Below are 25,133 nucleotides of genomic sequence, written 5' to 3' on the forward strand. Positions count from 1 at the left end.
ACTGTAGAGGAGGCCAGGTCCTCTGCCCAGCCGTAGAGGTTCTGTACATAGTTTGGCTATCATGTTCTTAGCCAAAAATAAAAGGTAAGTGTGTCCCCATGCCCAAGAGGTCACTTTAGCAGTGCAGAGCAAGTGTGCCTGAGTCTGGAGGGTGCCCTGGCTTCCTCGGGAGCTGCCGGAGGCTTGGGAGGTGGAGGTTGCCAGGTTGGGCCACACAGAGGTGGCAGAGGTGAGCTGAGGACTGGGGTGTCCTGTCTGGGTAGGAGGCACCAGGTGACTGCCAGGCTCGATCCAGGCAGCCTGCTAGGAGCCTGGGAAGGAAGCCCTAAGAACTGTCTTTGCTGGGCCAAGACCCACAGGTTGGAAGACTAGGGGTACAATCCTCAGGGTGCTGCTTACAGTGCTGACTTGGGGGGGGGGGTGTCACAAGGACAGCATCCCTCCCTGCACAAAGATGCACTTCTGTTTATGGCTGTTCTGTTCCTTAAACATTTTGAGTCGTAAATAAATAACCAGTGTAAACAAGAGGCAGTTGTGTGGTCCTTCCCCACGAGGAATAGTTCAGGCTTTGGGGCCCCTTTGATGACCACTGAGCGTGCCTGGTCCCCAGCGCCGACAGTTTACCTTGAGGGCTGAGAGCCAGGAGGGACCCGCTGTGTGGTGAGCAGGAGGCCCCCTCACTGCCTGTTGTCCTTGGACACATTGTGCGCCAGCCAGTTGACTTTGGTTTTCCAGCTTTCCCGTAGAGCTTCGTTGAACTTCACCCGGAAGTGCTTTAGCGCCTCTTCCTCTGTCTTCCCTAGCGCCAGAGAGTCCTGGACAAATGGGGCTACAGTGAAGGACTGCTGCTTCACAACCTGTCTGAAGCCTGACAGGGTGCTAAGTTCTCTCCAAAAGGAAAAGTTCTTTATTCAGAGCCCAAACCCAGATGGCCCACCCAGCCCACCCAAGAACTCAGAAGCCTAGGAGTGCAAGGTGGCCTCCAGCGAATGCCCTGGCTAGGTCTGTGTGTTCCACATCATCTCACTCTGCTCCACTTACTGCGTACTGGAAATATGGGAAGGATTTTATACAGTGTAGAAGAAACCTTACACAGATTATGTAGGAGTGTGTGTGTGTGTGTGTGTGTGTGTGTGTGTGTGTGTGTGTGTGTGTGTAGGCACTTGTGAGAGATGCATGGATTGACTAAGGAAGGTCACCGCATACCCGCCACCCAGCCTAGGCAAACAACTGCTCTGGCTACTTCCTACCAGACCCCACTGTTAGCCTCCTCATGCCATCAGTACCCCCAGAGAGCTGCCAAATGGAGCCTCTCCAGGATCCAGGCTGCCCGGGCAGGCCTTGGGAAGCACAGAGCCCTTAGGTAGGTCCTGACTCAACCCTGGTCCATGTTTTTGGTTAACTTGACACAAACTAGAGTCATCTGAAAAGGGGGAACCTCAGCTGAGGAAACCTCTCCGTCAGCGTGCCAGTAGTTAAGTCTGTGGGACAATTTTAATTTTTTGGGGGGGCCAATGACTGATGTGGGATGTTCTAGTCCACTCTGGAAGGTGCCATTCCTGGGCAACTGGTCCTGGGTTATATAAGAAAGCAGGCTGGGGGCTAGAGAGATGGCCCAGAGGTTAAGAGCATTGACCTCTCTTTCAAAGGTCCTGAGTTCAATTCCCCAGCAACCACATGGTGGCTCACAACCATCTATACTGAGATCTGGTGCCCTCTTCTGGTGTGCAGGTGTACATGCAGAGCATTGTATGCATAATAAAATGGGGGGGGGGGGAGAGCACGAGCGCGCGAGCAGGCTGAGCAAGCCATGTGGGGCAAGCTCCAGCCTCTGCTTCAGGCCCACCCACGCCTTTTCTTCATGACAGACTACACTATAAGCTGAAATAATAAACCCTTTGCTGCTTAAGTTGCCTTTGGTGGTTGTCATCACAGGAGAAGGCATCCCACAAGGACACTCACCTTGAGATACTGGATGTCTTTGGAGCAGCTAAGTTCAGGCAGACCTGCTGCACGCATCAGGGCAAAGAGATGGAGGAAGAGCAGCCCGTGGCGCCGCAGAATGGTGTAGGCTCTTTCACAGTAGCCGCGGAACCTGCAGGTGAGGGAGATGGGATAGCTGAGGTGGGTCCTGGAGTCTCCACCACTTCCAAGGCCAGGGAACCCATTTGCACCTTCCCCTGAGCTGTGGCTTCAGTGATGGTTAATCACAAGCCCACCTCACCCTGTCTCCTCCTACAGGAGACACAAACCTCCTTCCCCATGGCCCATGGAGGGAAAACAGATTTGGAGGTCACAAGCAATCCAGAGGAGTGGGCGGGAGTAGGGCTGGCAGCTGTCTCCCACTTTGTCCCCTCGCCCAGGGTCCCTGTTGTCCAGGGCAGGTCATCAGTGGCAGTGCCCTCACCTTTCAAATTTCTCACTGTTGTTAGTTTTCCCCTGCTGGATCACATGGACAAAGTCATAGGTGAGAATGAAGGGGACACGCTCACGGTTGATCCCAAACTTGGTCTTGAAGTTGCCCAGAAAGTGGCCGAAATCGATATGGAACAGCTGACAGAGGGGGAACAGGCAGAGACTGAGAAGCCAGGAGGAGGGGCTGAGGGTGTGGGGCTCAAGTGTGGAGCCTCAAATCAGCAGTGTGGAGGACTCGAACTCCAGGAACCCAGGGAGGAGGAAGAAGATACGGTGGAGAGCAGGGAGCTTCTGTTCTTCATAATCCCAGGGAAAGACGACACCAGCAGGGGCCCCAGCATCCTCTGGGATGCCAAATTCAGGGCAGAGGGGCCAGTAGGCTAGACTGGAGGTCTAGCCTCAAGACAGACACACACACATACAAACACACACCATACCTGCCCGCTCTCTCGGATCATGATGTTGTCACTATGTCGGTCACCAATGCCCAGCACGTACGTGGCCACACAGTAGCCCGCACAGGAGAGGGTGAATTCCTCGATGGCCCGATCCAGGGCCTCCCTGAGCGAGGAAGATTGAAGGTCATGGCCACACCAGACTGCAGCTCTTCCTACCAGAGGTGGGTCTCCTTCTCTTCCTCGAGTCTAGCCTTTTCTGCTTGCTTTACCCACAGAATGTAAAGTATGTTGTCCCAGAGCTTAGGCCTGGGACACCTCCCTGATCTTGGACCTGTCCCCACTGCCTATAGCACCATGGGGAGAGGCTGAAGCCGGGAGGAGAGGCAAGGCCCCAGGCATTCAATGGACTCCATCTTAGACCTTCCAGGCTTGGGGAAAGTCCCAGATGACAAGACATATAGCAATGTCTAAAGTCATAAAGCTTTCAGTGGTATCACATAGCCATCAGCAACTGACACATGGGGAACAGATTCAGGCTGGCCCCACAGCTGAGCCAAGTAGTCACAAAAGGGCACGGCCCTTCCTCTTATCCCGTCTCTGATAGGCCAGCCCTTCCCACACCACACTTCCCAGGAAGGAGAAGGCTCAAAACCTACCCTGGGTTCTTAGACTTAAGCCAGTTGAGTAAGGCGTCCTTGTTGAAGGCGGCTGTGGCCGCCATGTTGCTCTTGTTCAGCTGGATGTTGGCAATGGTGTCTGAGTGGAGGACCACCTCAATGAGGCCTGTGCGGTCTCCGGTGGGGAGGCAGCCATAAGGGGTCATCCTAAGTGAAGGGAGGAGGGATGGCAGAATGTCATGACCGAAGGCTGTCGCTAGGAGACATTCAAGCTAGCCACGGGATGCTACACCCAGGTAGGTCAGAAGGAGAGGAAGGATGAAAGACTCAGAGGCTCTAGCACTGACACTCAAGATGATGAGGGTTTGGGAAAAGATGCTGCTGCTTCCTGAGACAGTCAGGAGGTCAGAAAGTGCCCATGGGATGCCTTCTCTGCCCCCTCCCAACTTTCCCCTTCCTAACTGACAGTTACGGTAGCTTCGAGCCCTTGAAAAGCGCAGGCTGTAAGGGCTGGCCCAGAAGCAAAACAGAGGATGCACCCCACCTCAGGTCCAGGCCCTCCTGCTTCCACAGGACGTCCATGAGCTGGATCATCTGCAGAGTCAGCATGTCCTGGCGGAGGTCTGTAGTGTGGGGAGGAGACCATAAACGTCTTGTAGGTTCTGCACTCCCACTGTGTGTAGGCCCTAAGGTCCTGACCGTCCCCTCAGGATAGCCCAGGAATGGATAAGGCTCCCTAGCCCGTCTGCTCACCATCCCCATTCTTAAAGATGATGCCCACGCTGCCAGCACTGCCCGTCTCCTCGCTGCTGTACATGATCCACAGCGGCTTCATCTTGGAGTCCATGAAGGTGCACTGCTCCACACTGCCGGCCAGAGAGTGGGGTCAACGGGTGCTCCTCCACTGGCCAGAGGGTGGGAGGAGCCCTGGTAGGGCCAGGCACGGGGCTCACCATACTTCCTCCAGCAGGGTGCTGGGGTCGAGCGGAGACTGCAGGTGGGACAGGGCCTCCATGTAGGTCTCCTGGCGCATGCACATATGCATCATCTCCTTGGTTTGGGGCTTGGTAGTCTTCTGAGAACTCACCTTCACAAAGTCATTCAGTGCCTTAAGCTTGCTCAGTGCTTCCCCCTGGTGGTGATGGTAGGAAAGGCAGCAGTGGGTTCCAGCCACAGGTGAGAGGAGGGAGTGAGGACTGCTTCTAAGGCCTACCTATTAAGTAGAGCCTAGCCAATTGGGCCTTACCTGCTTCATCAACACCTTCATGTGGTGGGTGCTGCCTCTACAGTAGGCCTCCATGATGAGACCAAAACGGAGGGCTACTGATGGCACATGCATCTCAGACCTGGGAGAAATAAAAAAAGAAATGGTACCGAGTCTTGCCTGTCAGGGCCACATATCCCTTCCCCAGCCCAAGTGGGACTCAGGACACCAGGACATCTGTGCCTGCTAGAAACATGAGGTTAGCAAGCCTGAGGTCTCCCTTCCCTGTGGCCCTCATAGGGTTTCCGAGGAACAGGCTGGGGTGCATTCGGCTACCGGAGGTGCCAGAAGAGGAAGTGGCCGATCTTGCGGTTAGCCAAGGCTCGGTCCAGCAAGAATTTGGTCAACTCGCAGTCCAGGTAGGACTCATATTTGAGCACTTGCACCAGCTGCAGAAGGTACTGGAAAAGCTCGTCGTCCCTGCAGAGAAGGAAAGCGAATGGAATACAGCTGGTAGGTGGCAGAGGGGGTTCGTCCCAACCCAGCGCCCACTTCTGAGTGGTTGGAGCAAAACTGCCTTCTGGAACAGCAGCAGGGCCCTGGAGACAGCACCCAGGTGGGACTCACGTCAGCTTCCGCAGGGACTTGATGGCGAAGGAGCCAACGTAGCAATCAGGGAAGCTAAAGTCCAGAAGTTCCAGGGCGCTCAGCACAGGCAGCTCGGGCCAGGAGCACAGCAAATAGAGCATCTGGGACAGCTTGGTGGTCAGGTGGCGGGTGGGCAGCAACTGTCCATCTGCCGCCCCCTGGGCTCTTTTCCAAAATTCCCCTCTCTACTCACCTGGGCCACGTCCTCATGTTTATTCCACTTGGTGACCAGCAGCAGGCGGGCCAGCGCCTCAGGGAAGTGCTCCTGGACTTCGTGTCGCATCTTCCACACTAGGTCCTTTTCGTGTTCGTATAATTCCCCCGACACCCGGTGCTCCAGGATCTCCCGCAGCTGCAGCTGCTGAGGGGCGCAGGCAGGATGAGGGCCTCCAGCTCCATGCCTGATTCGCCACAGCTCCCCCTCCCTCGCACCCCCATCTCCAGAACCCGAGCTCACCTCCTCCTCTGTGATGCGCCCGCGCTCCCCGTGCCGTCCCAGCTCCAGGATCTGCAACAAGTGTCAGGCTCTCGGTCTCCTGGGATTGGGGCAGCCCCATGCAGGGCCCCAAAGCAGAGCATCTACAACTCAAGACCTATAGCGCTTGCAGTTCTCACTGCTGGAAACCGGCTTGGTGCATTACGCAGCCTTCATCCTAGCTTGTATCTGTAACACGCCAGACATTGCCCAATGGCGGCTCGAATGGCTCGTGGAAACTTCAGAATTGGCATAATGACATAGACCCTAGCAACGGGCAAATCCCAGGGCGGCTAGGTCTACTCTCTGAAGAAATTGCAGAACTGGACTGGGAAAAGGCTAAAGCGGGGCTTCTCAACCTGTGGGTCACAATCTCCTCCCCACTCCCCCCGGGGGGGGGGGGTCGAACAACAAACCTTTCACAGTGGTCATCTAAGACCATCTGAAAACACAGATGTTTGCATTACAATTCGTAACAATAACCAAATTACAGCTACAAAGTAGCGACAAAAAATAAAGTTCTGGTTGGAGGTCACCACAGCATGAGGCACTGTAAAAGGGTTGCCGCACTACAAAGATTGAGAACCACTGAGCTAGAAGGGAACGGTCTTCACTGACCTTCTCCAGAGCAGGGAAGTATACAGGGTGGGGGGCCACCTCAGGCAGATAGATGACCAGGGCAGCGGCACTCTCCGTGTTGGGGTTACTACGCACTGTACCCGCAGGGTTCAGCAGCTCTCCTTTCTCATCTGAACACAGGGACAGACGAGGGAGTATGTGTAAAGTCACTTGCTCTGAGACCTCTACCCTTGCCAGCTGCTCCCCTGGGGCTGGGCCCACCTGGGACAGAGGGCCACATGTAGAGGCGGCGCTCCCCAGTCTTCAGTTGGTCTTTGTAGTCAAACAGCATGAGGTTGACCCAAGCGATGGGGCAGTCCTGGGAAAGACATCAGTGGGAAGGGGCCGGTCACAAAAGCCCCCCCGTTTGCTGATCTCAGAGGAGGACAAACCTGAAGGCCAAGTAAGGGCGGGGATCTGGGTTCCAAGGGAGGACTCCCAGGTGGACTCAAGGGAAATCCCTTGAGAAGACGGAGGACCAACTGCCTCGTCCTAGTGACAAAACCAGCATCCCCGGCTCCTAGCTTCCAGAGAAACCAGAGCCAGTCCCATCACCTGGCTTAGCTCCCAGTGTGCATCAGCAGAGCAAGGGTCACTTTAGATACTGGAATTGGTGACTCGGGGCCCAGCCACTCAAGGCAACAGCTGGCTCTCAGTCCCATGGAGGACACTTTTTACCCAGGGAGCTCCTGGCAAAAGCTCACTGGATAGACTACAGGTGTAAAGTGGATGTTCCCAAGCAAGCTGTTCACAGGCTATTCTGAGTGGGAAGGGACCCACACTATGATGGAGGCGAGGCTTGGGGTTTAGGCCCCCTGGGCCCCCTTCCTCGGCCTGCCTGCCTGTGGGGCGCTACAGGGAGGCCTAGGCTCCCCCTCGCCAGCCCTACCCACCGCCTTCTTGGACTTCTTCTTGGTAGAGCGCGCCTTCTTAGCCTTCTCCACGACGGCATAGAGAGCAAAGCAGAGGCGAGCCATGCGCGGCAGGTCACAGACGTTAATATCGAACTCTAGTCGTTGCTTCCACACGGGCTCTGAGCACACGTTGACCTCTGAGCTGGACACAGTCTTGCAGAGCATCTCGTTGCCATGGAAGAGCCCGGCCTGCACAACCAGCTGGGGATGGGGTCGGGTACCAGGCACAGGATGAGAACAGCAGGGGCCTTGGGCTTCACCCCTTCCTCTCTTCACCTGGCTTCTCCCATCAATTTTCTCCTTATTTATTTCTCCTTCTTTATTTATTTTATGTATATGGGTGTTCTATCTGCATGTGTGTCTGCACACCAGAAGAGGGCATCAGATCCCAGTATAGATGGTTGTGAGCCACCATGTGGTTACTAGGAATTGAACTCAGGACCTCTGGAAGAGCAGCCAGTGCTCTTATCCGCTGAACCACCGCTCCAGTCCCAAATGTCCTCATTCTTAAGTGGGTCTGGAGCTACTTCCTCATGGCGGGAAGGGAGGTCCTTCAGAGGGAAAGCCACTGGCCAAGTAGGACAAGAAGCCTTGGGGCAGGGAGGTCACAGACTGTGCACTGCCAGCCAAAGGCACGTCCCTTCCCACTCCTCAGTCTCTTCAACAGGAAATGGTTTTCCATACCTCCCTGGCTTGAACATCATAAAGCTGCCTTCCTACCCAGGAACCCCACAGTTGGTCAGCCCAGACACAAGTTCCTAGCCCTGCAAGCCTGTAAAATTATGCAGCTAGGAAGGAAACCCAGATCTCGTTCTACAAATGGGACAATAACACCACCGGGAAGGCAGTTGTAGGATGGAGGATGTCAGGCTTCTGAAAGGTTTTAAAAAGCCAAAGAGCACAGAGCCCCTACACGATCTTTCTCAGCCCAGAGGGAGCTCAGACCCCAGAAGATGAGGCAGCTACCCATCTACGCTGCAGGCATGCCTTGGCTAGCCGCAGCCAGCTCTTCCTTGCAACCTCACACCTCCCCAGACACCTCTTCATCCCCACAACCTCCACCAAAGTCGAATACACAGAAATCGGCTCTGCCTGGTTTCCGCGAATCAGTCTCTGGCTGGCTGGCCCACCCCACTCCCCTCTTCCTGTTTTGAAGCGGCTTACAACCACTCCAGGCAGGGACTCTGGGTAATGTGGTCAGGTGGCTCTCGTGTGACATCTTCCCACTCTTCTTCCGCTGCCATCCCTCCTGGCCACAGCCACCTTGTTTGTGTAGGAAACAGTGGCTCCCTCACCTGGCCCAGGAGCCCCTACCTTCATCCGCTCATCCGCGTTCACTTTGCTGCCCTCGATCAGCTCAATGAAGAATGGCTGCTCCAGGGACCACAGGGACACAGAGGATGGCTGGGGGAGTAGGGAGGCAGGGTTGGTGGTAAGGTTCAGACACCTGTACCCAACACTGGGGCTTTTTTTTTGTTTGGTTGGTGTTTTTTGGCGGTTGGTTTGGTTTGAATCAGAAAATCTGCTGTATAAACACACACATCCCCCCTCCCAACCCCCAACACCCCTAAGAACCACAAGAGGACAATGGAGGCTGGCCCCCACAGTTCTCACAGACCCCAATAGGACACTGGGCACCCATCAAGAACCCCTGAACCCATAGCCTCCTGGGTTTGCATCATCCCAGCAGACTGTGGGAGCGAACAGATAAGAGTGAGGGACAGAGGGGAGGGAATGCATCCGGCTCACCTTCTTAGCAGGGATTGGGGGAGGTTTGCTGCGAGGTTTCTGGACTTGGGGGGCGGGGTTGCTCTGCTCATCCCGCATGGCAAGGATAGAGGAGGAGTGGACCATGGTCAGGTGGGGGGTTAGTCCGCTGTGCAGGCAGCTGCAGATGTACTGGGAGAGAGAAGCAGGGTGAGCTGCTGATGGGCAGCGCCCACTCACTCCCCAGACAGCTGGCTACCAGGACCTCCCCAAGCTGCTGCTGTGAACTGTCCCAAATCTCAGGAGGGGCCCTCCTATTGGTTTCCCCCCCCTAAAGATGGGGGTCCTTCCTTGTGCTCACAGAGGACCAGTTCAGCAAGGGGATGCTCTCATTGTGAGCACAGAGGCCTGCCTCATCAGACTCAGGAGAGGTCCTAAGTTCCCTTGATGCTCCTGGGGCCACATGCAGGTGGCAGGGACTACTGCACGGAGGGAGGGAGGGCTCACCTGGAACTGGCAGAGTGGGTAGCTGCCATAGAGGTACTCGTGCCTCCCGTTCACCTGTAGTGCATAGTCCTCAGGCTGTTCCACCAGAGGCTGCCGGAACACTGTGGCCTTCTTTCGGAGGGCACAGGCCATCAGGGCCAGGGGCATGTCCTTGGTGGATACCTGGAAGGTGAAGCTCTCCTGTAGGGAGAAGGGTGTCAGCCTTCTGCTCCACAGTCCCTGTGTTTCCTGGGGCACAGAGGCAGGGCTGCCTGTGAAGGAGCCCCATCTCCAAATCGTGTCTTGGTGTTCACTACTAACCAAGGCATGCAACCAACACCCAGGACACCCTGGGAGGCAGGGAGGGAGGGAGGGAGGAAGGGAGGGAAGGAGGGAGGGAGAGAGGGAGGGAGGAGAAGGAGGCAGGGAGGAAGGGAGAGAGGGAAGGAGAGAGGGAGGAAGTGAGGGAGGGAGAGAGGGAGGGAGGGAAGGAGAGGGAGGGAGGGAGGGAGGCAAAGAAGGAGGGAAGGAGGGAGGGGAGGAAAAAAAATGACACTATTGGGCCACTCTGCATTGTCAAATCTGCCTGGTGAGGGGTTAGTTCTTGTTGAGTGTTTACTGCTCTCGCAGTGGCCCTGGGTTTGGTTCCTAGCACTCACATGGTGGCTCACAACCATCTCTAACTCCAGCCCTAGGGTATCTGACACCCTCTTCTGACCTCTGTAAGCACCAGATATGCATGTGGTACAGTTACATGCATGTAGACAAAACATGGATATACATAAAATAAATTTTTAAAAATCCAAATTTGGGGGTTGGAGAGATGGCTCAGTGGTTAGGAGCAATACCTGGTCTTCCAAAGGACTGGAGTTCAATTCCCAGCACCCACATGGCAGCTCACAACTGTCTGTAACTCTAAGATCTGACACCCTCACACCAATGCACATAAATTAAAGATTAAATAAAAAATATTTTTTAATCCAAATTTGTCCGGTGAGACAAACAGCTGAGCCTTTTGGCCAGCACAGGGACCTGGCAAATGCCCTCTTAGGCCACTAAGAGAAGGAACTGGGCCTTTGGCTGGCTGAGGAGTTTTTACAAAAGAAGGTCCCTCATGGGCAAAGCAGCCAGGCCAGCAGCCCTAGGGTTGAGACGCCACAGGCTCACCTCACTGCCCTCGAACTTCACATTAACCAGCAGGGCTCGGTTGGTGACGCGCAGTATGCCAGCCCGCCAGCTCCTTGCTGAGGGCTCCAGCTGCAGCGGGAAGCTATACTGCAGCCATTCCTCCCAGCCCAGCTGCTGGCGGTGAACTGCAGCCTCTTCGCAAAACTGTCGCATCTTAGTGCGGAAGTCATTTACTTCGGGGTCCCGAAGGGAGTCAAACTCGTGGAGACCTTCCGGGGAGGTGGAGGAGATCAGCCCAACGCCAGGACGCGTGGGGCCAGCCTAGGCGACTCCCAGCCCCCAGCACATATACCTTTGCCAATGAGGAGACTGATCTGCGAGTTGATGAGCTTCTTCACTCGGTCACCCTCTCGGGCCACCAGGCGCAGCACGGGAAGGAAGGGCTGGATGTCACACAGCCTCCGCTGCTCGTCTTCCAGTTCCTGCTGTTCTGCTGTCTGGTTCACACAGGTGAACACATAAGCCTCAGGGTCACTGAGCATGTGGAAGAGCGGCTCGTACTGTGCATGACGCCATAGCACCTGGGAGAGAGGGTCACAGTCAGCCCCTACAGGACTCCCACAGAGGGCAGAAGGGGACCCCCAGGAAGACAAAAGGGCTCACACCCTAGGACTAGCCATGTCAATAAACTTCCTGTCTTTGCCCTCTGTGCAGGGCACCAGGGTTTGCTGAAACTCGGGACAGGGCAACGGTCTCCTCTATGGGGCTCATGGATGACCTTTGACTAGCAAGGACAGCCGTCCAGATGATCACTATGGGTACCACTACGACTACTTTGTAGACCTGGCTAGCCTCAACTTATTCTTTTGTCCCTTCCCCCCTTCCCTGAGATCCCCCCCAACTCCCAAAATGGAAGACAGACAGACAGACAGACAGACAGACAGACACACACACACACACACACACACACACACACACACACACACACACACACACACACACGGAGGCTAGAGAGATGCCAGAATCCTTCAAGTTGTCCTCTAATCTCCAAATACATACCATGGCACACACATGCCCATAAACACACATGCAAGAGACACACAAGTAAATAAATAAATATAAAATGTTCAATTAAAAAAACAAACCCAAGCTGGGCAGTGGTGGCGCACACCTTTAATCCCAGCACTTGGGAGGCAGAGGCAGGTGGATCGCTGTGAGTTTGAGGCCAGCCTGGTCTACAAAGCAAGTCTAGGACAGTCAAGTCTACACAGAGAAACCCTGTCTCGAAAAACCAAACCAAACAAAACAAAACAAAAAACAAAACCAAGCCAGGCATGGTGGCACATGCCTTTAATTTCAGCATTCAGGGAGGCAGAGGCACACAGAGCTCTGTGAGTTCAAAGTCAGCCTTGTCTACAAAGGGAGTCCAGAAAAGTCAGGGCTACACAGAGAAACCCTGTCTTGAAAAACAAAAACAAAAACCAACCAACAAAAAAATTCTGAGGTAAGTTCTCAGCCTTTGGCAGCTCAAAACATAACCCAGCAAATCCCACACTTAGTGGGTTGCACGAGCCCTGTCCAAGTCACAGGCAAAAGCTACCAAATGCCATCCAGATGTATGTAATTTTTTGACTCAGTAAATCACCCTGAAAATGATTCAATAAACCCAAACCTCTTTCTAGCAATGGTGTTTACTGTCGTGGCGACAGTTCTAAAGGCAAACAGACGACAAGGCCCTCGCACTGTAGATCGGGTGGTTCTAAAAGTGACCACACAACCGTGGGTAGGACTCGAGCCCAGCCAGAGGCAGCCTCGAAACTGGCTGGCAATCTAGTAATCTAGTGAGGGAAATGCATACTGTTAAAGGGGAAGCTGACTTTGGAATGATAAGTGGAGTTTAACCACAGGTTTTTAAACAATTCTTAGAAATTTTATCTTGTAAAATTCACATCGAAGGGCTGAGGGTAACAGCTTTTGCAAGCATCAAGTCAATCCCTCAAAACCCACACTTAAAGGGCGGTGGGGGGTGGGGTGGGGGGCTGGAGAGATGACTCAGCTCTTCCAGAAGATCTGGGTTCAGTTCCCAGCACCCATGTGGCAACTCAAAACCATCTGTAACTCCAGTTTCAGGGCATCCAAAGCCCTATTTTGGCTTCTGGTGGCTACCAGACACATACATGGTAGTTGCCCACACACATAAAATAAAAATAAGGCTTAAAACAAGAAGATGGTAAACCCAGTGGGGAGTGGAGAAAGGTACAACCTTCTAACCTGCTGGCCAGCCTGTCTTGCCTATTCCAATGAGAAAACAAAAACAAGGTATGCTGGCACCTGAGAAACAGTCAAGGCTCGCCTCTGGCAGGCGCGCATTTACACGTTTACACCTGGGAATTCCTTGTCTCCCCAAGGATCAAGATGTGAGAACTGGCCTTAAGGGGGAAGGTATACCTGCTTGATGGTGCTGAGGTTAGCATTGCGGGACACCGGGAAGTTCAGGTAGACCCCCGTGGGCAGCAAGAAGTCAACAGCCACGCTCTGGTTCTCCTCTTTGGTCCAGAACTCCATGGGGCAGTCCACCCCAGGGGGCATCCTGTTGCGTTACTTCTCTGAGGCCCGTTCTCCTGAGGGAAAGGCAAAGGCACAGTGAGCCAGGACTTTGGAAAGTGGACCGGCCAGACCTGGACCACAGGAGGACAAGCAAAGCTTGCCACACACGAGGCACCATCCGCCTAGGTGGCTTGTGACTTCCACCCACTTTAGGCACCCTCTAGGCTGAGGTGCCTGTCATTACAGGTGGACATGCCATAGGCCAAAAGATTGCATTATGGCCAACAGATGGCCCAGAGGAGGACACAAGAACAGGTGGACAGCTGAGAACCAAAGACAAAAGTCTTAAGACAGAAACCAATTAGTTTAAAAACAGCTTTGACTAGCCAGGCACAGTGGTGCCCGCTTACAATTCCAGTACTTGGGAGGTGAAGGCGGCTGATCAGGAGAGCAAGGCCAGCCTCAGCCATATGGTAAGTTCAAAACCAGCTTGGAGCCGGGCGTGGTGGCGCACGCCTTTAATCCCAGCACTCGGGAGGCAGAGGCAGGCGGATCGCTGTGAGTTCGAGGCCAGCCTGGTCTACAAAGTGAGTCCAGGACAGCCAAGGCTACACAGAGAAACCCTGTCTCAAAAAAACAAAAAACAGCCGGGCGTGGTGGTGCACGCCTTTAATCCCAGCACTCGGGAGGCAGAGGCAGGCGGATCGCTGTGAGTTCGAGGCCAGCCTGGTCTACAAAGCGAGTCCATGATGGCCAAGGCTACACAGAGAAACCCTGTCTCGAAAAACAAAAAAAAAAAAAAAAAAAAAAAACCAACAACAACAAAAAAAACCAGCTTGGAGTCCACAAGACCCCTCTCTCTTCCTCTCTCTCTCCCTCCCTCTTCACGCCTCCCACAGCACATGCGCACACACAAAGAGAGAGAGAGAATACATGACTTTATCTAAGGATTTACGATATCTGCCATGCCAACCCCTCAGTCATCCCCTGCCCCCTCCACAGAACCACAGTAATAACACAACATTACAGATAACAGGACACAGGGTGTTCGTGCCACCCACGCTCCAAGTCACCAAATCCCTCCCCACCCCCATCAGCAGCTTCACCCTTTCAGGTCACCCAGCCACAACCTGGAATCCAGCCATGTAACATTTGCACACACGGTTTCTTATTTCTTATTACTAGGGTGTATCCAAAATCAATTCCTAGTGTTTTCTGTGTGCTTGAAAACCTTCCTGGTTAGGGCATCTTTGCAGCCTCAGGCCCACCCCGCCAGCACCGTGGGATGCTGCAGACCTAGTCTTGGGCAGGGCTTTTGCAAGTAAGCTACTGCTGCTATGCACTCATGGACGCAACAGCCACGTCATATCAAGAAAACATCACTTTGCAGCACTCCTCAACACCCCTTGGCCTTCCACACTTTTTCTGTTCCCCCCACCACACAGCCTGGGGTAGGGGTGGGGGTGGGGATGGAGATGCTACCGATTTCCAGTTTAGGGCTGAGCAGTAAGCAGAAGGTTTAACATTTATACAATCAGTCCGTTCCTTTTATGTTTTATCATTTTTATTACTTGTTGTTTTGTTTTTGAAATAGAGTCTCACTTTGTAGGCCAGGCTGGCCTCAAACTCTGTGAAGCCTCAACCTCCTGAATGTTGGGATTAAAGGGGTGCACCACTGTACCAAGCCTGTTTTTATTCTTAAAAAAAAAGAAAGGAAGAGAAGAGAAATTCTAGGCTGAGGGTGTGGTTCGGCTGGTAGAGTACTTGCTGGCCACCCCACAAAGCTCTGTGTTCAATCCCCAGCACTGCATAAACAAACTGGGGGTGGATTCTACATGTCTGTAGGAGCAGCAAGTGGCAGCAGAGGGAGGAGGTTCAGAAAGTCAATGCCATCTTCTAGTACTTTGCAAGTTCGAGGCCAGCCTGGACTACATGAGTCTCTGTCTTGAAAGAAAGAAAGAAAGAAAGAAAGAAAGAAAGAAAGAAAGAAAGAAAGAAAGAAAGAAAGAAAGAAAGGAGAAACAGACAGACAGACTTCTGAGTTGGGGTGTGTGTCTCAGTGGCAGAACACATGGTCAGCATGCTTGAGGCCCTGAATTGGAGCCCAACACCAAAACATAACAGAAAATTCCCACACCTACCACAAGGTCACATTCTTCAGGATTTAAATGACTTGTTTGGTTTATGAGAGATGCCCTTTAGGTGGTAGTACCACCTGGGCTGGGCCTAACTCCCTAACAGATATTGCACACATCATGTTGCCTCCTGTGCCCTCAGCACCCCCTCTGCTGCTGCTGGTAGCCACTTCCTCTAAGTGTGAAACCACGTCCTACTGGGGGTTCCTCTTTCTGAAGCCAATGTTTCCCTTTTTTATTTAAAAGGGAGGTTGAAGGGGACTACACAATCAAGTCAGGAATCTGGGGATTACATCCACAAGGCTAACATTCTTTCCAAGCTTGGGAAGTCAGGGGTGCTTTTGGTCACATGAACACAGAGGCCTGGGCTTTTGAGGATCCCCTACTCAAAAGTCTGGGTCTGAGGCAAGCAAATGGTTTGTTTTCTCACCCCTAAGCCCCGTGGAAAGGAAAGTTCCAGCTGCATTTACCCAGCTGGTGACAGAGAATTAAGTCTGTAAACCACTTCATTCAAGTCCACAGTGTGCATACCCCACCATCAAGACCTGAGAAAGGGGACCCCTTCTCTCTTCCCTGGAAGAAGTCTAGAACATTCTCTTTCCAGTAGGGTGTGATGAGAGAGGGAAGCAGGCCCAGGGACTTTTGAACTACCCCAAGAAAGCACCCTGGTACAGCCATGGAGGCAAACTGCGGGGGCTCTACTGGAGCGGAGCATGCCTGTGCCCTGAGACCAAAACCAATCACAGTCGCTGACCAGGCACACACCCGACAGAACTCTTACATTGCCACAGACTCACTTAAAGCATTGTAGAGCCAGGGTTGGGGATTTAACTCAGTGTTAGAGCATTTGCCTAGCAAGCGCAAGACCCTGGGTTTGGTCCTCAGCTCTGGAAAAAAAAAAAAAAAAAAAAGGCATTGTACAGTCTCCCATATGGACACTGCTCAGATGGAAATCAGTGGCAGAATGCGAGTTCTCCTTCCCAGTCAACCGTTAGGTGAGGGCGAGGAGAGGGAAGAGTTTACACAACAATGACAATGACTCTTGTGGGTAGAGATCTGAGCAACAGAAGCCAGGAATGAAATCAAATACACAGCAGTTCAAGGCCAACCGGGGACGCATGAGAGACAATGCCTTGAGAGAAGATTATTTTCATGACCCAGGCTTGTCCTCCCATGGAGTTCCGGCCTCCATGCCCACTTCCTTCCTGAGTACTGGGGTTGGGGGCATGCACCATCATTCCTGGTTTCCATAGCAATGGGGAGGGACCTGAGGGTTGCTGCTCTTTTTGAATATTATTTTTAAAAGCACCGGTATGTGAGCATGGCTGTGGTGGCTATGAGCACATGACGGAGGGCAGAGCTGCCAGATTCAGGAGAGCGGGAGTTATAAGTGTGACCCACACAACATGGAAACTGAACTGGGGCCTCTGTAAGAGGCTGCTAAGTCAGCTCTCTACTGCCCTCAGTACCAACCCCTCCTGCCCAGGACACCTTTGATCCTCTGCAGCCAGCCACACCAGCAGCCGGATGTATCCTTGGGTTTTCACGGGGGGGGGGGGGGGGGGGGGGGGGGTGCTGTAGTGGTGGTGGTGGTGTGTGGGTGTGTGGGTGTTAATTTACATCATTTGAATTGGATTGGATTTTTAAAAATTTTTAATTAGCCATAGGTAGAGATGGATGAACCGATGAGTGCTGAAGCTGGCATGGTTGACATAGAGAGTTCTAGGCCAGCCAGGTAGATACAGGAATACCCTGTCTTTTATTTAAAAATTACATTTAGCCAGGCGTGGTGGCGCACGCCTTTAATCTCAGCACTTGGGAGGCAGAGGCAGGTGGATCCCTGTGAGATCAAGGCCAGCCTGGTCTACAAAGCAAGTCCAGGACAGCCAAGGCTACACAGAGAAACCCTGTCTCGAAAAACCAAAGAAAGAAAAGAAAAGAAACACACACACACAAAATTACCCTTAGCCGGGGGGTGGGGATGGGGTAGGGGTGGGAGTGGCCCACGCTTTTAATCACAGCACGCTAGAGGCAGAGGCAGGCAGACTGCTGTGAGATCAAGGCTGGCCTGATCTACAAAGCAAGTCTAGGACTGCCAAGGCTAACACAGAGAAAACCTGTCTTGAAAAACCAAAAAAGAAAAAAAAATTGCACTTACTTATCACTAATTTGGTCTCTTGTCTCCGTTGCACTGCACTCTCTAAGCTAGCTGGCCAATGAGCTCCCAGCCAGTTCTGCTTCCCCTAGCCAACTTTCCATCTTCCACACAGGCAACATTTTACTAAGGTTCCAGGGATCCAAACTCAGGATGTCAGGCTTGCATGGCTCTCACTCTTACTCACTGAACCATCCCAATGACACACCGCTAGGTTTTTCTGCTATCTCCCACAGAAAGCATCTTTCTCGTGAATGAAGCAATACCCTCTGCTTTAAGACACGCTTCCGATTTGGAAAGTTCTTCTCTTGCAGTTTGGACGCCCCCCACAGCCAATTCTTGCCCTCTGTGCAAGATGGATGAGCAAGGAGGCCAGTAAGACAGCTTAGACAGAGGATCAGTGAACGCCAGGACTGTCCTGAGTCAGACAGAGTGTGAGCAATACCAGAATCTCAGGCATTTTGTCCTGGCGTCTCGGTCTGCACCGAGATCATTCAGAAGGTGTCTGCAAAAGCGACACAGGACACAGCTCGGCTCCTTCAATCTCTCCAACGTGTGCCACATGACCCACAAAATGGGACAGCAAACTCCACCTCTTTCTGGGTCCATGGCAAATATGTCTGGTTCTGACCAGGCTGGCTCTATCAAGGCTGTCTTTGGGGTCATGAGTCACTTTGGCAGGCTACATAGGGACAGGCAACAAGAAAAAGAAGGGAGGGCTGGAGAGATGGCTCAGCGGTTAAGAGCACTGACTGTTCTTCCAAAGGACCTGGGTTCAATTTCTAGTACCCATATGGCAGCTCACAACTGTCTGTAACTCCAAGATCTGGCACCCTCACACAGCCATACATGCAGGCAAAACACCAACGTACATAGGATAAAAATAAATAAATTATAAAAAGAAAGAAAAAGAAGGGAAGTTGTATCCTGCTTCTCTGAGTGATAACCATCTTTCTCCCCGAGGCAGGGAACCCTGGGAAAGCTATGTCATGCTCCTTCAGTGTCACTCCAGAGGGGACTCGGCGTCACTCCAGAGCAAGAGTGTAATGGCTCCCCTGGGAGGCATCTCTACATGTCTGTGGAGACACAGGACACTCATCCTCTGAGCCCACAGATAAGCCATCTATCTGTCCAAAGCCTGGTTTGCAGAGTCAAAACGACAATTTAGTTGGCCCAAGAAGAGTCTGAATCACAGAAACTTCTAGAAGGTTACTATGATTACTCTAAGTGTCCATAAACTCAGGCTGGAAGATCTAAGACTGTCACCCATCTCAACAATGAATAGAGAGGATACCACACAAAAGCGTTTGTGGGGTAAGTGAACAGTGACGTGTGGTGGTTGCGGAACCTAACAGCATCTATTGGGGGTCTTGCAGGACCCCCCTCAACCTCAGGAAGCCCTGAAAATCAAGATGCTCATTTTCTCAGCTGTGACAGCCCTATGAGGAAAAGCGACACCCCAGAGGTTTTTACACAAAGGGTCCTCACAGCAAGTCTGCAGGGATACTCCTGGGGCGGGGGGAGCTTTTTTTTTTTTTTTTTTTTTTTTTGAGACACAGCTTCTCTGTGTATCCATGCTGTCCTGGAACTCCATCTGTAGACCAGGCTGGGCTTAAACTCAGAGAGATCCATCTGCCTCTGCCTCCCTAGGCACTGGGATTAAAGGTGTGTACCACCTCGACCAGTTGAAAAAGAACATTTTTGTTTTTAATTTTGTTTTTCAAGACAGGGTTTCCCTGTGTAGCCTTGGCTGTCATGGACTCGCTCTGTAGACCAGGCTGGCCTAGAACTCATAGAGATCTTCCTGCCTCTACCTCCCTGAGTGCTGGGATTACAAGAGTGAGCCACACCACGCCTGGCTAAGAAAGAACATTCTTTTTTTTCTTTCGGTTTTTTTAGACAGGGTTTCTCTGTGTTAGCCTTGGCTGTCCTGGACTTGCTTTGTAGACTAGGCTGGCCTCGAACCTGCAGTGACCCACCTGCCTCTGCCTCCTGAGTGCTGGGATTAAAGGCGTGCGCCACCATGCCCGGCTGAAAGAACATTCTTAATATTACTATCCTGCTAAAACACACACACCCCTAGAGGCCTCAGAAAGTGGCCACAAAAAGCCGTGCTCCTCTACTTTCATGTGTCCAGCAGAAAGCTGACAGGCATCAATCAACCTTGCTCTTAGGGAATTTTTAGTCTAATGGAAGAAGATGACGACAGAAAAGCAAAAGAAAATAGAATGAACACAGAACCAAAGTGCTGGACTGAAACAAAAGGGACTTACAGGGACGTGTGGTGTGGACTGAAAGTAGGAGAATACGGTCCTTGGATGAGGCCCCATTGAATGGAAGGTTCCAGTGAGTGAAGGATCCAGCAAGGATGAGTAAAACAGACTAGGGGGTGAGGATGTCGTAGGAACAAGAGCAAAGGCCCTGATGCAGGAAACGGGGTGACCAGTCCTAGGGGCTCAGGGAAATGACCAGGAAAGGCAAGTTTAGCCCCTGCCCTGGCTCCCGCTTCCAGTTTGGTGATGGATCTCTGCCTCCTGCTCTGGTTCCTGCCACAAAGCCATCCAGCATTAGGTTTGGAGGATGAACCCACCAGTGGAGCAAGGGAACCGTGGAAGCCCCCAAGTCTACGGACTGAATAAACATTGTTTCTTTGTAAGTAGCCTGCCCCAGGTATTTAGTTATGGTAATTGAAAACAAAACTTAACATAGTGTTGTTTTCCAGTCACTGAAAGCCATTTGGCAGCCAAGCCAAATGAGAAACAGACACAGTTGTACATTGTATCCACTTTGTTTTCAGTTTTTCTTCTTACTTTGTAGCATGGGTTGACCTCTATCTAGTCTCAGCCTGCTAAGTACCGAGATGCAGGCACCATGCCTGGCTCGTATTCTTTGTTTTCTTAAACTAGTGGAAAACTTTCATCACTTCCTCAGAAATAACTAAGGGGGAACAATGTCAGGTTCCTGTAGCCCTAGGACCAAAGAGGCAGAAGCAGGAGGGTCATGAGTTCAAAGTCAGCCAGGGCTATGTAGTGATTCCCTGCCTCTAAAAACCTAGGCACAGAGATGCACAGCTGTAATCCTAGCCCTCAGGAAGCAGAGGCACAACTATGCCAAGTTCAAGGCTAAGTGACTGGTATACACAGAGACTACTGGACCAGCCACAGTTACATAGTGAGACTTTTTTCAAAAACCAAACCAGAGGCTGGAGAGATGGCTCAGTGGTTAAGAGTGCTTGGTGCTCTTCCAGGGGACCAGAGTTTGGCTCTCAGAACCCAGAGTGGGTGGCTCACAATCACCTGTAACTCCAGCCCCATGGGGTCTGAAGCCTCTGACCTGGGCACTGGGTATGACCCACATGCATGCATGCACGCGCACACACACACACACACACACAGAGGAAATTTAAAAGTAATAAAGCGGGGTGGCGGTAGCACACACCTTTAAATCCAGCATTCAGGGTGCAGAGGCAGGTGGATCTCTGTGAGTATGAAGCCAGCATGGTCTACAGAGAGTGTTCAGGACAACCAGGACTACTCAGAGAGACCCTGTCTTAAAAATAAAGCCAGGTGTGGTGGCACACGCTTTTAATCCCAGCACTTGGGAGGCAGACGCAGGTGGATCGCTGTGAGTTCAAGGCCAGCCTGGTCTACAAAGTGAGTACAGGACAGCCAAGGCTACACAGAGAGACCCTGTCTTGAAAAACCAAAATAATAATAATAATAACAACAACAATAATATAAAACAAAACAAAACAAAACGTGGTGGCACACGCCTTTAATCCCAGCACTCGGGAGGCAGAGGCAGGCGGATTGCTGTGAGTTCGAGGCCAGCCTGGTCTACAAAGTGAGTTCAGGACAGCCAAGATAACATAGAGAAACCCTTGTCTCGAAAAACAAAAACAAACAAACAAACAAACAAAAAAGCTGAAATTATCAGTAGAGGGTATTTTCTGAGCTGTAGAGATGAGTAAAAGTGTTTGTTGTGCAAAGCTGGTGACCAGAGTTCATGCCTCTCAACCCACATAAAGATGAAATGAAAAAACAACTCCAAAAAGTTGACCTCTGACCTCTGTATGCACACCATCATGGCATAAGTGTCCCCCAAACACACACAATAATAGTAAGTGTAAAAAATTCAAGGTATCTTGGAAACTAACTTTTTTACCATGGTGGCTCTGTTTCTACCTACTTCCAACGTTAAAATTTTGCTTAAGACTTTTATTTTGGGGACTAGAAACTTGACTCAGTGGTTAAGAACACTGTCTGCTCTTCCAAAGGTCCCGGGTTCAATTCCCAGCACCCACATGGCAGCTCACAACTGTCTGTAGTTTCAAGATCTGACACCCTCACACCAATGCACATAAATTAAAATTAAATAAAGATATATCTTTAAAAAAAATACTTTTAGAGCCGGGCGTGGTGGCGCACGCCTTTAATCCCAGCACTCGGGAGGCAGAGGCAGGCGGATCGCTGTGAGTTCGAGGCCAGCCTGGTCTACAAAGCGAGTCCAGGACAGCCAAGACTACACAGAGAAACCCTGTCTCAAAAAGACCAAAAAAAAAAAAAAAAAAAAAAAAAAAAAAAAAAAAAAAAAAAAAAAAACTTTTATTTGAAAGAGATCCACAACCAACAAAGACGTTTTAGCAGGCACCAAAGAAAGACCTAGGGATGGTAAAATAGAGACAGGGGGAGGGTTCCCAGATGACACTGGCCCTGCCCTGATCTGCCCCAAATGACAACAGCTGCTCAGACAGAATGTTCTTCACACACACAGAATAATCACTTACCCACAAGACTGCGAGAGAATCCCAGACTCCCCATCTCAGAGGCCAGCACACCCAGCTACCCACTACCTGCATGGGTGAAGTTTTAGCTACTTTTCTATTGCTGTGTGGCAAGACACCCTAACCAAAGGAAAAGTATAGAAGGAGCTTATTTGGGGCTCACAACTTTATAGGGTTAGAGTTTGACCATGATGGTGGGGAGCCTGGCGGCAGGCAGGCAAACATGGTGCTGGAAAAGGCGAGGGCACACATATTTTTGTTTGTTTTATTTTTATTTTATTTTATTTATTTATTTGCATTTTTGAGACAGGGTTTTCTCTGTGTGGCCTTGGCTGTCCTGGACTCGCTTTGTAGACCAGGCTGGCCTTGAACTCTCACAGAGATCCTCCTGCCTCTGCCTCCCAAGTGCTGGGATTAAAGGTGTGCGCCACCACTGCCATTAGAAAGAGACACATAGGAATGGCCTGAGTCTTCTGGAACCTCAGCCCCTGGCCCCAGTGACACATTCCTCCAACAAGCCACACCTCCTAATCTTTCCCAAATGGTTCCATAAACTGGAAACCTAGCATTCAAAATATGACGCTGTTCTTCCAAGCCAATGGTCCAGAAACTCAAAAGAGCATCCTGCCTTGATCACATGAATGTCCCAAGTCTCTGTAGACACAGAAGTCCCTACTCCGTTACCACTTAGCTGCATCCCAGCCCCCTTCCTCTTCCTTTGAGAATGCTAGTCCTATGGAGAAGTCAGAAAGGTAGATTTTCCTAAAAGTTCTTATCTGCAATACAATATGACTCCCTTCCTCTACGTATCACTCCCTTCCCCCAACCTACCTGCTTTGGATGGGCCAAGAAAGACAATGAGCCGAGGCCCGGCTGCCTGGGAGATTAAAGGTGCTTTGCCATCAGCGAACTTCATCCCACTTCTGCATGGCTCTCAGCTCCTTATATGTCTGAAAAGAATAAAAGGCAGAAAGAACATTTTAAACACAGGATTTCAGAAACCAGTAGATGCTCATCCAGGATCTATCTCAGGGCAGGGAGCTCTGCTCAGTGGGAATGCTTGCCTAATACGTAAAAAGCCCCCAGCACTGAGGGAGCCATTTCATCTCGGTGTCTCTTCTTGCAAACCAATCCAGCCTTCGCTGGGTCAGCCTTTCTTACTGCCCCTGTCTATGCCACCCCAGATCCCTTTGGTAGAAACCGCAAGAGCACTCCCAGACCCAAAGCAGGGATGGGCACACAGATGGCTCAGACAGTCTTTCAGAGCCGTTGGTTGATTTTATGAAAGCAAAGTTAATTGACTCGAGCCATGCCTAAGTTTGAATTCCATCTGACGGCAGGAAAACAAAAAACAAAAACAATAAAAACTTTAGACCTTGATTCCCCATGTAGATCTCTTTTTAAAGCCAAGTCTAAATTCATCCCTGTTGGGCTAGAGATAAAAAGAACAGCTGTGAGAAGAGGGGTATCTCCTCTCCGCCTTGGGCACACCTAGAAATAACCTGCTCTCTAAGAGAGAAATGAGAGACACCCTGGTCGTGGGCACCTGTACCGTGGGGCAACTTGGGGCTGATTTCCTTTAGGCAGAATGAAGAGGCACAAAACAACCCACTAATTACTGGAGTCCATTGTGAACAGTGTGTACTATAGATACACATTTCCCAGGGTCCGAGCTAAAGTCCTTTAGCCTGCCAGCCCAGACCCTGAAAGGATGCTTATCCAGCCTGGGCAGGTGGGTGTGGATACACCTCAGGGTTTAGCATCCAGGGAGGACCACTAGGGCTTTCCAAGAAACTATTAGCAGAGTCCCCCGAGGCTTGGGCCAAAGACTAAAAGAAGAAATAACTCACAGGCTGACCAGTGAAAACAACAATACTGAGCAGGAAGACAAACAGTAGTAGGGCAGACCCAGGGAAGCCAGAATTAAGTGCGGAAAGAATGCGCTTCGAAAAAGGGAAAGACAAAGCAGAAGGCATGGTGGAGCCCAGAAGATTGCATCCTAAGGAATTCAGGACGGGTGATAAGGAGCCAGGCAAAAATGCACCAGGGGTTGGACAGGAAGGAGTCAGTCCCACGCTAGAAGATGGACAGGACCTCCGGGCTGGCCTGGGCATGATTTCGGTTAGCCCCTCTGGGTTCAAGGGCAAAGCTAGGGAGGGACAGAGCGCGCAGTGTGACTGCTGGGTAAGGAATTGGGGACAGGGGGAGGCGGGGGAAGGGGGAGCGTGCGTGCACGGAACTGCTTTGGCTCCGGAGAAGTAAACAGCTCGTCGTCCTAAGCAAGTGCACCCTCCTCAGGAGCCCAATGAGGGTCCGGCTCATCCCATCAAGGGCGGCAGGAGACACACCCAGGATTTCATCCTCAGAGAGTCACAAAAAGACGCAAATCAGCACTTCCCCCCACTACACACACACACACACACACACACACCCCAGGGAATCCCAGGCAGGCTTGACCCTATGTAGGGTCAGCCTCTCCAGTGAGGTGCTGTCGCCTCTGGATGCTTCTGCCTCTCCTAAGACCCTCCACCCTGGACCCCTGATGACCTCCCGCCCAGCCCATCCAAACCCAGGCCGACAAAGCCCAGTACTAGGCGGGGCAGAGCATCTGGCCAGTCTGGGGAAGACAGAGGAACCCTACAGACTCCCGCACAGGTGGGTTTCGTACCGGGTGTCGGCGGGCTCCGTCTCCCTGGAGACAGTTGCCCTGGGGACACGGCGGGAGGGTCCCGGAGTAACCAGAGGGCGCCAGCCTCTAGGATGCCGTGTGCAATCCGCAGGGCCTGAGGACAGGCCCCGCACACAAGGTGGCGGTGAGTGAGCGAGTGAGCTGGGCAGCTGGGCATCGGCGGAGGGGCGCGGCTGGGGCGGGGCTGAACGGGCTGGAGAGGGTGGCCCGGTAG

At 52.0% G+C, this 25,133-nt stretch overlaps 1 protein-coding gene across 4 annotated transcripts; it reads right to left on the reverse strand.

The window, feature by feature from the left end:
• Positions 1 to 95: 95 nt before the first annotated feature.
• Pik3cd (phosphatidylinositol-4,5-bisphosphate 3-kinase catalytic subunit delta) lies at positions 96 to 25,096 on the reverse strand. 4 transcript variants are annotated; one of them, XM_051172153.1, is made up of 24 exons: positions 24,899 to 25,096; positions 23,062 to 23,180; positions 13,059 to 13,231; positions 10,963 to 11,191; positions 10,650 to 10,879; positions 9,504 to 9,683; positions 9,039 to 9,188; positions 8,604 to 8,693; positions 7,269 to 7,490; positions 6,598 to 6,694; positions 6,376 to 6,506; positions 5,740 to 5,790; positions 5,476 to 5,640; positions 5,262 to 5,392; positions 4,971 to 5,114; positions 4,677 to 4,776; positions 4,384 to 4,562; positions 4,184 to 4,296; positions 3,975 to 4,053; positions 3,470 to 3,637; positions 2,853 to 2,976; positions 2,408 to 2,553; positions 1,963 to 2,095; positions 96 to 815 (listed from the first exon to the last, which is right to left on the reverse strand). In XM_051172153.1, the coding sequence occupies exons 3-24, from the start codon at positions 13,197 to 13,199 to the stop codon at positions 678 to 680; spliced, it is 3,141 nt and encodes a 1,046-aa protein (XP_051028110.1). In that variant the 5' UTR covers positions 13,200 to 13,231; positions 23,062 to 23,180; positions 24,899 to 25,096; the 3' UTR covers positions 96 to 677. The 4 variants fall into 4 exon arrangements, with proteins under 4 accessions (XP_051028110.1, XP_051028112.1, XP_051028111.1 ...); XM_051172155.1 differs by having other exon boundaries at positions 5,262 to 5,383; positions 24,899 to 25,095; XM_051172154.1 differs by having other exon boundaries at positions 5,262 to 5,383; positions 5,476 to 5,643; positions 24,899 to 25,094.
• Between the last annotated feature and the right edge of the window lie 37 nt (positions 25,097 to 25,133).

This window comes from Acomys russatus, chromosome 29 (assembly GCF_903995435.1).
Source record: "Acomys russatus chromosome 29, mAcoRus1.1, whole genome shotgun sequence".
Lineage (NCBI taxonomy): Eukaryota > Metazoa > Chordata > Mammalia > Rodentia > Muridae > Acomys > Acomys russatus.

Bases quoted from the DNA above. Each gene is read 5' to 3' on its own strand.
- Pik3cd (XM_051172151.1), bottom strand. From the start codon at position 13,199: ATGCCCCCTGGGGTGGACTGCCCCATGGAGTTCTGGACCAAAGAGGAG. The intron at 6,695-7,268 runs GTGGGTAGGGCT...TGTCTTTCCCAG, and splicing joins AGAAGAAGTCCAAGAAGGCG to GACTGCCCCATCGCTTGGGT. The intron at 4,777-4,970 runs GTAGCCGAATGC...TATTTCTCCCAG, and splicing joins TTCCTCTTCTGGCACCTCCG to GTCTGAGATGCATGTGCCAT.